At 43.5% G+C, this 14,896-nt stretch overlaps 1 protein-coding gene across 4 annotated transcripts in view; it reads right to left on the bottom strand.

Moving 5' to 3' along the window:
- Window positions 1–14,896, bottom strand: part of PLA2G6 (phospholipase A2 group VI) — a 256,973-nt gene that overhangs the window by 232,519 nt on the left and 9,558 nt on the right. For all 4 annotated transcript variants that reach the window (XM_073592600.1, XM_073592601.1, XM_073592599.1 and 1 more), the window contains exon 3: window positions 4,107–4,322. In XM_073592600.1, coding sequence (XP_073448701.1) covers window positions 4,107–4,322 — 216 coding nt within the window. The remainder of the gene's footprint in view (window positions 1–4,106; window positions 4,323–14,896) is intronic.

Below are 14,896 nucleotides of genomic sequence, written 5' to 3'. Positions count from 1 at the left end.
TGACATCTCTACCTGTACTGACTATTCCTGCCTGCTGCCTGTTTTGCTGTCGCTGTCCACGTTCCTGCCTGCTGCCTGGACCGATGCTCTTCTCTGTGGACCACTGCACTACTAAAACTGCAGGTAATCTTTTCTTTACCCTTTACTCAGCAGAATGTATTTTGGTTTGTAATTGGTATGTACAGTACATGCTATGTGTTAGAAATATGAAGGGCCTTCAACAATGTGATAGGTTGGCAGGAATTTGTGTGTAATGTATGCTCCTAGAACAACTGACAGTGCTACTTGGATGTTGGGCCTCTGTATGTGGCCAGACTATGTAAAAGTCTCACACATGTGGTATCGCCATACTCAGGAGGAGTAGCAGAATGTATTTTGGGGTGTCATTTTTGCTATGTACATGCTATGTGTTGGAAATATCTTATGAATGGACAACTTTGTGTAAAAAAAAAAAAAAAAAAAAAAAAAAAAATGCGTTTTCATTTTTTTTCCAGTTTCCAAAAACTTCGGGAAAAAAATGAACCATTCAAAAGACTAATTATGCCTCATAGATTATACGTTGGGGTGTTAGCTTTCCAAAATGGGGTCATTTTGTGGGCGTTTCCGTTGTCCTAGTGCTCCAGGGCCTTCAAAATTGTAATAGGTGGTTGAGAAATGAGACGTGTAATTTATGCTTCTAGAATGCCTGGAGCTGCTACTTCAATGTTGGGCCTCTGTATGTGGCCAGGCTGTGTAAAAGTCTCACACATTTGGTATCGCCATACTCAGGAGGAGTAGCAGAATGTATTTTGTGGTGCCATTTTTGCTATGTACATGCTAGGTGTTGGAAATATCTTATGAATGGACAACTTTGTGTAAAAAAAAAAAAAAAAAAAATGCGTTTTCATTTTTTTTTCCACAGTTTCCAAAAACTTTGGGAAAAAAAATGAACCATTCAAAAGACTAATTATGCCTCATAGATTATATGTTGGGGTGTTAGCTTTCCAAAATGGGGTCATTTTGTGGGCGTTTCCATTGACCTGGTGCTCCAGGGCCTTCAAAAGTGTGATAGGTTGTCATCATATGAGATGTGCAATTTATGCTCGTAAAACGCCTGACGGTGCTAGTTGGATGTTAGACCTCTGTATGTGGCCAGGCTGTGTAAAAGTCTCACACATGTGGTATCACTATACTCAGGAGGAGTAGCAGAATGTATTTTGGGGTGTCATTGCAAGTATGCATGTGCTGTGTGAGAGAAATAACTTGTTATTATGACAATTTTGTGCAAAAAAAAAAAAAAAAATTTCCAAGAATTGTGGGAAAAAAATTACAACTTCAAAAAACTCACCATGCCTCTTACTAAATACCTTGGAATGTCTGCTTTCCAAAAAGGGGTAATTTGGGGGGTATTTGTACTTTCCTGGCTTGTTAGGGCCTCAAGAAATGAGATAGGCCTTCAGTACATCGGGTGTGATCAGATGTGATCATTTTTCAATGATTTGCACCATAGCTTGTAGACTCTATAACTTTCACAGAGACCAAATAATATACACTAATTTGGGTTATTTTTACTAAAGATATGTAGCAGTATACATTTTGGCCCAAATTTATGAAGAAAAATTACTTATTTGCAAAATTTTACAATAGAAACTAAAAAAAAAAGTGTTTTTTTTTCAAAAATTTCTCTTTTTTCGCTTATATTGCAAAAAATAAAAAAAACAGCAGTGATTAAATACCACCAAAAAGAAAGCTATGTTTGTGAGAAAAAAAATGATAAAAATTTGGTTTGGGTACAGTGTAGCATGACTGAGTAATTGTCATTCAAAGTGTGAGAGCGCTGAAAGCTAAAATTTGGTCTGGGAAGGAAGGGTGTATAAAAGCCCTGTACTGAAGTGGTTAATGAGGAAAAAAAATAACTTAAGTGATTTTAGCAAATTGCTGCAATATAACAAAGAGTGAAAAATTTTAGGGGGTCTGAATACTTTCCGTCCCCACTGTACACTATATTACCAAAAGTATTGGGATGGCTGCCTTTACATGAACTTTAATGGCCTCCCAGTCTTAGTCTGTAGGGTTCAATGTTGAGTTGGCCCACCCTTTGCAGCTATAACAGCTTCAATTCTTCTGGGAAGGCTGTCCACAAGGTTTGGGAGTGTATCTATGGGATGGTTTGACCATTCTTCCAGAAGCGCATTGGTGAGGTCGGGCACTGATGGTGGAAGTCTCCATCCCAAAGGCCCCAATCACACCTGAACGTAGCGTTTTCAGGCAGAAAGGTTGCGTGATTTTGTACAGGTCAAATGGTCACCAATATAAAAAGCAGAAAAATGGCTGTTGTTATCTCCCTAAAAAAAAAAAAAAAAAAAAAAAAAAAAAGTTCCAGAACTTGTTTGAGCTTCAGGCGTTTTGGAGCTTCTGGCTTCAAGCGTTTTGGAGTGGAGATGTGAACCATCTTCATAGAGAATAATTGATTTTTTTTCCCCTCCAGCGTTTTGTAGCTTCAGGCTTCAAGCTAAAAACGCTCAAGGGAATGGGGCCAAAGGTATTCTATCGGGTTGAGGTCATGACTCTGCAGGCCAGTCAAGTTTCTCCACCCCAAACTCGCTCATCCAGGTCTTTATCGACCTTGTTTTATGCACTGGTCCAAATTTGGTGGAGGTGGAATTACGGTGTGGAGTTGTTATTCAGGGGTTGGGCTTGGCAACTTAGCTCCAGTGAAGGGAACTCTTAAGGTGTCAGCATATCAAAGACCTTTTGGACAATTTCATGCTCCCAACTTCATGGAAACTGTTTGGGGATGGCCCCCCTCCTGTTCCAACACCTGTTTGACTGGTGCATATATTTTCTATTTTTTACAGAAATGCCTATTCTTGTTTTCATCAAGAGTATCTTTAGCCATTTCCTGCTCTCTCAGCATTCCACAGGAAAATGTTTTCTTCCTTTCACTGGCCTGTAGATCAGCGGCGGCATCAGCTGCAGAATGAGTTTGCAACTAAACCAAAAACTATTCCTTAACGGCCTTACTGGTAAGCCAGTAATGAGAAATTGAAGTGGGGTACAGAATACAAGGTATACCTGGTCTCTGTGGATGACTATTTGAACACGCAGCTCGCCAGTACAAAAAGAGTATATTGATGGGGCCTTGTCTGGACATCTTGGAGAAGTTCTAATAAGGCGTAATAATGTATTATATTTACGAGGAGTAGAAGAAGAGGAAGAAGATGGCGAGATGAAAAAATAAAGCAATTTCCAAATTAGTTTTGTAAACTTATTTTGAAACTTCTCTTTTGAGGTTATTGTTGGACATTATTTTTCTTAACAAAACATACAAAAATAAACTTTTTTTAAGAGTACCTCTATAGGGATACGGTGTGAAGGCACCAACACCCAAAGCCCAATTTTTCCTCACCTGTTACTTCTATCCGAATTCTGCGAAAGCGACACCAGACTTGATCTAAAAAAACAGTGTACTATAATTTGGCTTCTTCACATAAGGCTTGCTCACTGTGGTGCAAAAATTAGTTATTTCCATCCAAAGTCTGCCAAAGACACACCGGAATGTATCCAAAAAACCTCTAATCTTGTTCAGAGTGCACTAAATTGTGGCCTCATGATACAGACTAGCTCCCCAAGCCGTTGTTTACAAAATACAGAAAGATTGCAGGGAAAAATCTATTTAAAATGTATTTTTTTTTCTTTATACATGTCATTTTGCTGCAGCAGGTTCTATACATGGTACAGATGCCCCCCTTTACAGGCAGAATATGGGGACCCTCAGGCACTATATTTAAAAGGAATTTTTCATTTTTATTGTTTCACTTTAAGCATCATTAAAATCACTTCTCCTTTGAAAACTATCTTTTTAAAAAAAAAATTAAAAATTGCATTGATAGATGTCCCCCAGGGCAGTACCCGAGCCCCCATACCCCCTTAAAGGTAAATTTGCATATAAGCCTTCAAAATGGGCACTTTTGATTTTTCAAGTTTGGGTCCCATAGACTTTATTAAGTCTATGGGACCCATAGACTTGGGGTCTGAACTTTTGCAATGTTCAAGAGTTCTGGCGCAAACGGAACTGGGGGGTGTTCGGCCCAACTCTAGTGAATTGCATAATTATTTTCCCTCACCTTAGAATGCCATTGTGTCTAAAGCTTTCTCGAAGTCCCATCTCGACTGCCACGTGTGCCAAAGACCAGTTGGGATGGCTGCGCAGAAAGTCTGTAAGCTGCTGGACAGTGTCTAGCCGAAGTCCTTGCCTTGCACTTTCATAAAAAGGACGCAATTTGATTGTGTATTCATGAAATTTCTGTATGGCTTCTGTCTCTGAATCCAACTGAAAGAGGCTGAGAGATAAATGTAAATGTCAGGTTACAAGCATTTAAAAGTTGCACAGCCTTATAGCTACTGTGAGAAGTGCTCTTATCCTGTTTGCCCCTTTAAGGTGACTAAATATATTCACCCACCTCCTTTCTCCAGAGATGCATACTTACCTCCATCTAATGGCTCTGGCCTCTGGGGATTGTTTATATCCTGCACCGCAAGTCCTCTGTGTCCTGACCACGCCTGCACATTGAAGTCTATGAAGCCTGTCTACCTCAGTCTCTGACCAGGAAACACAGGCTGATAAAACTCATTGATTTTGAAGCGACTATTGTGCATATATGGCCAGGACACGGAAGGACTTTTGGCCCAAGATGCAAACAATCTATGGAGGCTGCAAAGGTCAGATTGAGCTAATTATGCATCTCTGGAGGGAACTGTGGTAATCGGTTATGTCACCCCCAGTAGGGCAAACAAAATAAGTGTACCTTCTCAGACAAAAAAAAAAAGCAATATGGCAGGGCAGATCAATGAAAATATGCAAAATTAAGCAATTCAAACCAATGAAAAGTCACATCAGCTGACTTCAGTAAGCTGAAATCTTATTGGTTGTTAAGGGGTTACCATCTTCTGGTCATCTTTTGCCATTTGTATGGTTTATAGAATAAGTCTGAATTAACAAATCTGCAGGAAATACTGGAACATTCTTTGGTCAATTTGTTTGCTGTTATAGCGAAGTTCCTGCATTGAAAGAAATACAAGGATGGTACCAAATCCTGGTGGGGCGTAGTAACAGTGTCTTAAACAAGTTCTATCTCAACTTGTGCAGATGCCCATAGCGACCAATTAACTTCCATTTTGAATTTTTTTTTCCCCACACCGCTCTTATTGAAGTGAAGTGGTGTCTTAATCAAGTGCGCACTTGTAGTTTTAACCCGTGTCTGTGTTACAATGCAGTGCAAACTACTTGAAGCACAAGCTAGGGCTGGGGAAAAAAAAATCGATTTGAATCTTGAATCGAGTTGAGAGGTCAAATCAATTCAAATTTTCAGCAAATCGATTTTTCTTCACCAGGACCAGCGCTGACACCGCGCTGGTCCTGAGGAGCTGCAGGCAGGAGATTTTAGGTGAGGCCGTGGCTTTGGCCTAGTCCGCAAGGCTGGATGCTGCAGACTAGGCCGAAGCCGCGGCCCATGTCTAAAAACTCCTGCCCGCAGCTCCTCAGGACCAGCGCAGTGTCCATCAAAAAAAAAAAAAAAACACTTGATTCGAATCGTGAATCGACTTTTAAAAGCATTTTTTTCTGCCAATACCTTATACAGCCTATTTCCTATTTCGTCTGGTAAAAAGCCTAGGCTTATGACTTCATGCACAGCTCTCTCTCACTCTCGTGAGAGTTTGCCAGGAAGGGAGGGGGGGATGAGTCATAAGACAGCCAATGAGAACTGCAGGGCTGCAACACTGGAGGTGTGCCTCTGTGTGTTTGCATCAATCCAGGAAGTGAACAGGCACCAGCTTTAGCTGCCCACAGTTAAAATGGTTGCAGCCAGACTCAGTGGAGGGCGATTTCTGCAGGATATTTGGCAAGTACAGAATCACAGTATTAGTGCCAGGAAGCTAGTTGTTGGGTAATTTGGACAGGGTATAAATCCCAATAAAACAGTAGGTACGGTGCCCAGCGGGTGTGGAGAGGTGACTCGTTGTACATCTTGCGCCTTGTATGTGTTTCTTGATCATCCGATCAAGGGTGAATACTGCTGTGCAAAATGTAAGCACATAGTTTCCCTGGAAGCCCAGGTTCTGAATCTGGGGAAGCAACTGTCAGCACTGAGAAGTCCCTCCCTACTAAAGGAGAGCCAGGAACATACATGGCAGGGGCCAGCACAGAGGCAAGTGGAGACAAAGAGGTGCAGGCACTAGGAAAGAGTAGATGAGTGACAGTCAGGAAGGGTAGAGGGGGAAGTGCCAGGAAGGCCGATCCAGGGCTGGAGCATCCCAATAAGTATGCGCCATTGAGTGACATTGGTGAAACCAGTCAGGGACCAGCACAGCTGAAGCTGAGGGACTCTCCTAGCTGCCGGTGGAAGAACTCCTCCAGTGAGAGTGGGGGGGGAGCGAAGGGAAAGGAAAGACAGATTCTGGTGGTAGGGGACTCAACTCTTAGAAGGACAAAGAGGCCAATCTGTAACAAAGACCTGAAGCACCAAACTGTATGTTGTCTCCCGGGTGCTCGGGTTCGGCACATCTCGAATCTGGTGGACAGATTATTGGGAGGGGCTGGGGAAGACCCAGCTGTCATGGTACACATTGGCACCAATGACAAAGTCAGAGGCAGATGGAGTGTCCTAAAGAATGATTTTAGGGACTTGGGAGCTAAATTCAGGAAAAGGACCTCCCAAGGTAGTATTCTCAGGAATAGTATCGGTACATCAAGCCACACCAGAAAGGCAGAGGGAGATTAGGGAAGTAAACAAGTGGCTGAGGAGCTGGTGTAGTAAGGAGGGGTTTGGGTTCCTGGAGGACTGGGCCGACTTCTCAGTCGATAACCAGTACTATAGAAGGGATGGACTGCACCTAAATGAGTAGGGTGCAGATCAGCTGGGAATGAAGATGGCCAAAAAGTTAGAGGGGTTTTTAAACTAGGCTTGACCAAACTTGACCAAAGCACATAAAACCAAGATAAGTATAGTAGCAAGTCCTAGTTGCAATCTTGGAACACCCAATAAGAGGATATGCGACCCGTCTAAACTACGTGGCATGTTCACCAATGCCAGGAGCCGGGCGGACAAGATAGGAGAACTAGAGATACTGTTGTACGAGGAGGATTTGGAATTTGTGGGAATTTCAGAGACCTGGTTCAACAGCTCTCATGATTGGCTGGCAACCATTCAAGGGTATACCCTTTATCACAAGGATAGAGAGGATAAAAAAGGGGGAGGGGTATGCCTATATATCAAGAATAATGTCGCAGTGAATGTGAGAGATGACATCACTAAGGGAGCTAGGGAGGAGGTGGAATCCTTATGTGTAGAGCTCCAAAGGGATGAGGCTAAGGGGAAAATAATACTTGGAGTATGCTATAGGCCCCCTAACCTGAGGAAGCAAGGGGAGACAGATCTCCTATCACAATTTGGATTAGCAGCAACGATGGGAAGTTATCATAATGGGGGATTTTAATTATCCAGACATAGACTGGGCGGAGGGAACCACGCATTCATCTAAGGCTCGCCAGTTCCTAAATGTCTTGCAGGACAATTTTATGGGTCAGATGGTAGATGCACCAACTAGAAATAAAGAGTTACTGGATCTACTGATTACCAACAATACAGACCTGATCACGGATGTGGAAATATGGGGCAATCTAGGTAACAGTGATCACAAGTCAATTGGCTTCAGTATAAATGACACAAATAGGAAACACAAGGGGAATACAAAGACACTGAATTTCAAAAGAGCCAACTTCCCTAAACTACGAACCTTGCTAGAAGGCATAAATTGGGATAAAATCTTAGGAACAAAGAACACGGAGGAGAGATGGGTTTGCTTTAAGAGCATATTAAATAAGGGCATTAGCCAATGCATCCCACAGAGTGAACAAAAGTCCTGGATGGCTTAACCCCAATGTAAAAATGCATACAAAAGCAAAGGAGAAGGCCTTCAAAAATACAAGGTTGAGGGATCATCATCAGCATTCAGACTTTATAAAGAATGCAACAAGAAATGTAAGGGTGCAATAAGGACTGCTAACATACAACATAAAAGACACACAAGAGCAAACAAAAATCCCTAGAAATTCTTTAAGTATGCAAACAGTATAAAAGGGAGGACAGACCATATTGGCCCCATAAAGAATGAGGAAGGACATCTGGTTACAAAGGACGGGGAGATGGCGAAGGTATTGAATTTATTCTTCTCCTCAGTCTTCACGAGGGAATCGGGGGCTTCGGTAATCTAAACTGCAGTGTTTATCCTCATGACACATCACAGGAAGCACCTCCATGGTTAACAGAGGACAGAATTAAAATTAGACTTGGGAAACTTAACATTAATAAATCACAGGGACCAGATGGCTTGCACCCGAGTGTACTTAGGGAACTCAATCAAGTTAGTGCCAGACCATTGTTTCTAATTCTACTTCCATTCTACTGACTGGAATGTTACCAGCTGATTGAAGAAAAGCCAATGTAGCACCAATATTTAAAAAGGGCCCAAAATGCATCCCTGGGAATTACAGACCAGTTAGCCTAACATCAATAGTATTTAAACTCTTGGAGGGGATGATAAGGGACTACATACAAGATTTTAGTAATGAGAACGGTATCATTAGCAGTAATCAGCGTGGATTCATGAAGAATCATTCTTGCCAAACCAATCTATTAACCTTCTATGAGGAGGTGAGCTGCGATCTAGATAAAAGAAGGCCCGTAGAAGTGGTGTATCTGGATTTTGCAAAAGCATTTGACAAAGTTCCCCATAAGCGTTTACTGTACAAAATAAGGTCCGTTGCCATGGACCATAGGGTGAGTACATGGATTGAAAACTGGTTACAAGGGCGAGTTCAGAGGGTGGTAATAAATGGGGAGTACGCGGAATGGTCAGGGGTGGGTAGTGGGGGTCCCCCAGGGTTCTGTGCTGGGACCAGTCCTATTTAATTTGTTCATAAACGACCTGGAGGATGGGGTAAACAGTTCAATCTCTGTATTTGTGGACGATACTAAGCTAAGCAGGGCAATAACTTCTCTGCAGGATGTGGAAACCTTGCAAAAAGATCTGAACAAATTAATGGGGTGGGCAACTACATGGCAAATGAGGTTCAATGTAGAAAAATGTAAAATAATGCATTTGGGTGGCAAATGAATGCAATCTATACACTGGGGGGAGAACCTCTGGGGGAATCTAGGATGGAAAAGGACCTGAAGGTCCTAGTAGATGATATGCTCAACAATGGCATGCAATGCCAAGCTGCTGCTAACAAAGCAAACAGAATATTGGCATGCATTAAAAAGGGGATCAACTCCAGAGATAAAACGATAATTCTCCTGCTCTACAAGACTCTGGTCCGGCCGCACCTAGAGTATGCTGTCCAGTTCTCGGCACCAGTCCTCAGGAAGGATGTACTGGAAATGGAGCGAGTACAAAGAAGGGCAACAAAGCTAATAAAGGGTCTGGAGGATATTAGTATATAGATATTAGAGGATATCTGGAGAAGAGAAGTTTGAGAGAGGATATGATTTCAATATACAAATATCATACTGGTGACCCCACAATAGGGATAAAACTTTTTCGCAGAAGGGAGTTTAACAAGACTCGTGGACACTCATTAAAATTAGAAGAAAAGAGGTTTAACCTTAAACTACGTAGAGGGTTCTTTACTGTAAGAGCGGCAAGGATGTGGAATTCCTTTCCATAGGCGGTGGTCTCAGCGGGGAGCATCGATAGTTTCAAGAAACTATTAGATAAACACCTGAATGCTAGCAACATACAGGGATATACAATGTAATACTGACATATAATCACACACATGGGTTGGACTTGATGGACGTGTGTCTTTTTTTCAACCTCACCTACTATGTAACTATGTCACAGCCAATCAGAACAGTCACATGAGCCAGAACTTCCCTCTCAGGAATCAAAACCCCTTAAAGGGCTGGCTGGAGGTGTGGCAATGGGTAACATCAATAAACATTTCATCAGTTTAGTATAACAATGTTAGAAGTATTATTCCACTGAATCTACTGACAATGTAAACAAGAAAAAGTTTGAGATGAGGAGAGGGTTAGTGGTGATGTCATCATGTAGCTCTGTAGTACACCAGGAAGAAATTTAGACCAAGCTAACAACACTGCATGGGATTGCAGAGCAGCAGTGACAGTCCTATCAGCTCACTAGTGGAAGTTATGAGCTCACTGCATGGAATGGAATGGTGGAATTAACGGGTATTATTCTATACCTGCAGGGTTTTTTAGGAGATAAAACTTGGGGAAATGTGCATGTACTTCAGAGATGTGCCGAATTATAGGATTTTTACATCATACTTACCTGTAAAATCCTTTTGAGTACATCATGGGACACAGAGTCAGGCTAATATTCATTACCTGCTGGGTTATACTACATCATTAGGTGAATGGACACTGGTAGACCAAAGGTCTTCAGACAGGAAGTGATCCCCTATATCCCCCCCCCAATACAGGAAGTATGTACTCAAAGAAAAGGATTTTACAGGTAAGTAGGACGTAAAAATCCCATTTTCTTTTTCATACATCATGGGACACAGAGTCAGGCTAATATTCATTACCTGCTGGGACGTCCCAGAGAAATAGCCTTGAGGGGAGGGAGACACCCTGCCAAACAATAGCCATCAGAACTTATACGGCAGCCCGCAGTACACTGAGGCCGAAAGCCAAATCCTCAGCTGCTCAAACATCCACTTGATAACATTTTTTGAATGAATGCACTCAAGACCAGGTAGCAGCCTTACAAATCTGAGCAACAGATACCTTATGGCAAAAAGCCCAGGAGGTTCCTACACCCCTGGTAGAATGAGCTCTCAACCTAAAGGGATTCAGACCATAGGCCTGAATGACCAATTGACGTACCCAATTGGCAATGGAAGCTGCCTGCACCTTCCTGGGTCCGTTTGGTAAAAAAAAAAAAAAAAAAAAAAAGAAAAAAAAAAAAAAAAGCGTCTGATCCTCGGATCTCTGCAGATGTAGAAAAATAAACCTGGACTGCCCGAACAACGTCCAAAGAATGCAGGGGTCTCTCTTCCACTGAACGAGGCTAAGAGAAAAAGAAGGCAAAATAATGTCCCGATATAAATAAAAGGCCGACACGGTTTTTGGCAAAAAGGACAGAACAGGTCGTAACACTCTGAAGGATCAAGTACGGTTCCCTGCTTGAAAGGGCCGCCAACTCCAACACCCTTCTGGCCGAGGTGATAGCCATCAGGAAGGCTAGCTTGCGTGACAGCAAGGCTAATGGAATTTCCTTAATAGGTTCAAAATGTTGTTTCTGTAACACAGACAGCACCAAGTTCAAGTCCCAAGGACACATAGGTGACCTAATGGGGGGAAGCAAGCGAGTTGCCCCCTGCATAAAGGTTCGGATCAGTGAATGGGAGGCTAAAAGCCTTTGGAAGAATACTGATAGGGCCGAAACTTGACCTCTGATTGTACTCAAAGCCAAATTTGATTTCCACAGCTGACTGTAGAAAAGAGAATTCTCCCAATCACATATTTCCGAGGATGCCATTTTCTGGCTTCACACCAAGCAATATAAAAGTCTACCAGACCTTATGAAAATTTTCCTAGTGACAGCTTTTCTAGCATTCACTAGAGTAGACACCACTGGTCCCAAGATGCCACGGTCCTTTAACACCCTGACTTCAATAGCCATGCCATCAAATTTAGAGACTGTAAATTGGGGTGGAATATAGGACCTTGAGACAGTAGATCGGGAGGACGTGGAAGCGTCCATGGCCCGTCTATTGTCAGTCTCACAATCTCCAGGAACCAGGGCCTTCTGGGTCAGGCTGGTGCCACCAGAATGACTGGTACCCCCTCTCTCCGAATCCTGTGCAACAAATGTGAAAGGAGAGGGATCAGAGGTAAAGCATAACCAGGGGAGTACTGGCTCCATGGAACTATCAGAGTAACTGCTCCAATTGCCAGAGGATCTCTTGTTCGAGACACAAACTGCTGAAGCTTGTTGTTGAACCTGCATGCCAGTAGGTCGACCTCTGGCCATCCCCAACGTTGGCAAATTTCCTGGAACACCTCTGGGTGTAGGGACCATTCCCCCAAGCAGATCTGCTGGCGGCTGAGATAATCTGCCTTCCAGTTCTCTACTCTTGGGATATGGACTGTCAATATAATTGGCACATGTCCCTCTGCCCAGGCTAGTGTATAGTTCACCTCCAGAGCTGAAGGACTCCTGGTACCACCTTGGTGGTTTATATAGGCCATTGCTGTGGCATTGTCGGACTGAACCCTGATGGGATAGTCCTGAAGCTCCACCGTCCAGGACCGTAGGGCCAGACGTACCACCCGTAATTCAAGGACGTTGATGGCCAGGGTCTGCTCTGTCCCTGACCATTTCCCCTGAGCTGTGAGCCCGTCTAGGGTAGCTCCCCAGCCTGAGAGGCTGGCATCTGTAGTCAGTACTCTCCAAGTTACCGGAAGAAAGGATTTTTCCCTTTCGCAGGTTCTGATCCTGCAACCATCAGTTTAGGCTTAAGCATACCTGAGGAGATAAGCAGATTGGATAATCCAGGGCTTTTCTTCCTCTGTTCCAAGCCAACAAGATGTCTTGTTGTAAGGGCCTGGAATGGAACTGGGCATGGGGCACTGCCTCGAAGGAGGATACAGTCCTCCCTAGAAGACTGATACAGAGCCGAATGGAGGGTTGTCTGGTGCCCCTTATCTGACGCACCTGATCCTTACGGGCGGCACAAATACTCTTGCAACGGAATTCCATTCAAGCGGTCTTGCCTACACACGGTCAAACCAAAGTCTGACCATCCAGAACGCGGTGACGTACAGCACGTACGATGGGACTAGAAAAGAGAAGTTCAATAGTCAGTAGCTTCCGTCTCGTACTTGCTTTAGAGCATGTGTTGTTTTTGGTCCGTCAGAACAGCATACAGATGAGCGGTTTTCCCAATAGGAATTGATTACGTCAGAAATATTTAGAACATGTTCTATTTCTAGGTCAGTCAGAATTTTCGAAAAAAAAAAGTCAGATGAGGCACACACACACACACACACACACACACACACACACAATCGGAATAGACGATGAAAAGCTTCCGTCTGACTTTTTCTGTCGGACATTCCGCTTGTGTGCTCGTGTAAATATGCGTCCTTTATAATCGATGGAGGATGGAGAAAGTCTCGCCTCTGGAGTGAGGTTACTACTGAGTGGACAGACTCCATCCGAAAGGACTGTATCGATGCTTGTTCAGGGACCTTGGGGGTTATTTACGAAAGGCAAATCCACTTTGCACTACAAGTGCAAAGTGCACTTGATGCACTGAAAGTGCACTTGGAAGTGCAGTCGCTGTAGATCCGAGGGGGACATGCAAGAAAAATAAAAAACATCATTTTAGCTTGCACGTGATTGGATAATAAAATCAGCAGAGCTTCCCCTCATTTCAGATCTACCCCTCAGATTTACAGCGACTGCACTTCCAAGTGAAATTTCAGTGCAATTTCAAGTGCACTTTGCACTCGTAGTGCAAAGTGGATTTGCCTTTCATAAATAACCCCCCTTAGGTCCAAAATGGACCTTGTGTCCCCATTTGGTTTCTGAACCGTAAACAGGTTTGAGTAAAACCCTGTGCCCCTTTTGAATACAGGAACCTCTACAATCACTCCTTGATGCACCAGATAATGTAGTGCCTAAAGCAATAAGTTTTCTGTTTGAAGGATCTGAGGGAACGCTGGATCTTAGAAACCTCTGAGGAAGAATCCCCCGCAACTCCAGCTTGTAACCGCGAGATATAATTGAGTTCACCCACTTCTCCTGAATGGTTGTTTTCCAAATGCCCGCAAAGTGCAGCAGCCTTCCCCCCACCCGATGAAGTGGGGGTGTCCCCTCAAAAGGAGGGCTTGGTGCTGGGTTTAGAAGAATTTTGGACCCAGGTACTTTTCTGGCCCTGGCCTTGCGGCTTGCCCCTGGCCCTAGCACCCTGTTGGTGGCGGAACCGCCCTGACACTGAGACATTTGAGGAAGCAGTCCCTAGGTTTTTAAACGAGGGACGTCTGGTGCTTTTCTTCACAGGAAGTAGAGAACTCTTCCCTCCGGAAATCTTTTGGCTATATTTGTCCAAGTGATCACCAAATAAACGTTCCCCATGAAACGGGAAACCTGCCAATAACTTTTTACAAGGAAGCTCGGATGACCAGTTCTTAAGCCATAAAAGTCTGTGCATATGTACAGACAAGAGAGCCAGACGAGAAACCTGCTGAATCCTTATGAATCCTTTAAAACATCATCAACAGCAAAACACAGCACTCAAAGACTGTATTCGCGTACAGCGCAAATCTTCATGCGCCCAGATAAAGGCTACAGTGCATGTGCAGCGAAGCCACGTGCGCCAAGGCCACCAAACAAACTGCCGAGCCCATCGGCGCTCTTGCGAACGCATGTGCGCCAGAGCAAACCAAGGCAAAATGGTGCACTGTCGTGCGCCATCATACAGGTAAATACAGCCAGACACAAGAAAAAAAAAAAAAAAAAAGGTACACTTTGCAAACATCCACAGCTAGCCCAGAACTCCCCGGTATGGTCACCGCACACAGATGTCCAGCCATTAGCTAGCTTGACTGATTGTTACAATCACTGGGACACCCCACAATAACAAAATAAAGGGGTTTCACTTACCCAAAATATAGCAGTGCAGCGCTCAATACAGGTCAGATGTATACACATAAAATGTACATATTAAACGTACATAAATAAAACGCATGAGGCAAAGTCCCAAAAAGTATATCTTAGTCCGAGGAGATCAAAAGCTGCCCACTTGCAGAAGGGGGATCCCTCAGTTGGCAAGGAAAGGGTGCAGTGATAGGATAAGATTGTATTCGTTGTATCACCA

This window comes from Aquarana catesbeiana, linkage group LG07, assembly GCF_042186555.1.
Source record: "Aquarana catesbeiana isolate 2022-GZ linkage group LG07, ASM4218655v1, whole genome shotgun sequence".
Classification (NCBI taxonomy): Eukaryota; Metazoa; Chordata; class Amphibia; order Anura; family Ranidae; genus Aquarana; species Aquarana catesbeiana.
Note: the sequence above shows the minus strand (reverse complement) of the source record. Positions and strands in the feature narration are given on the sequence as shown.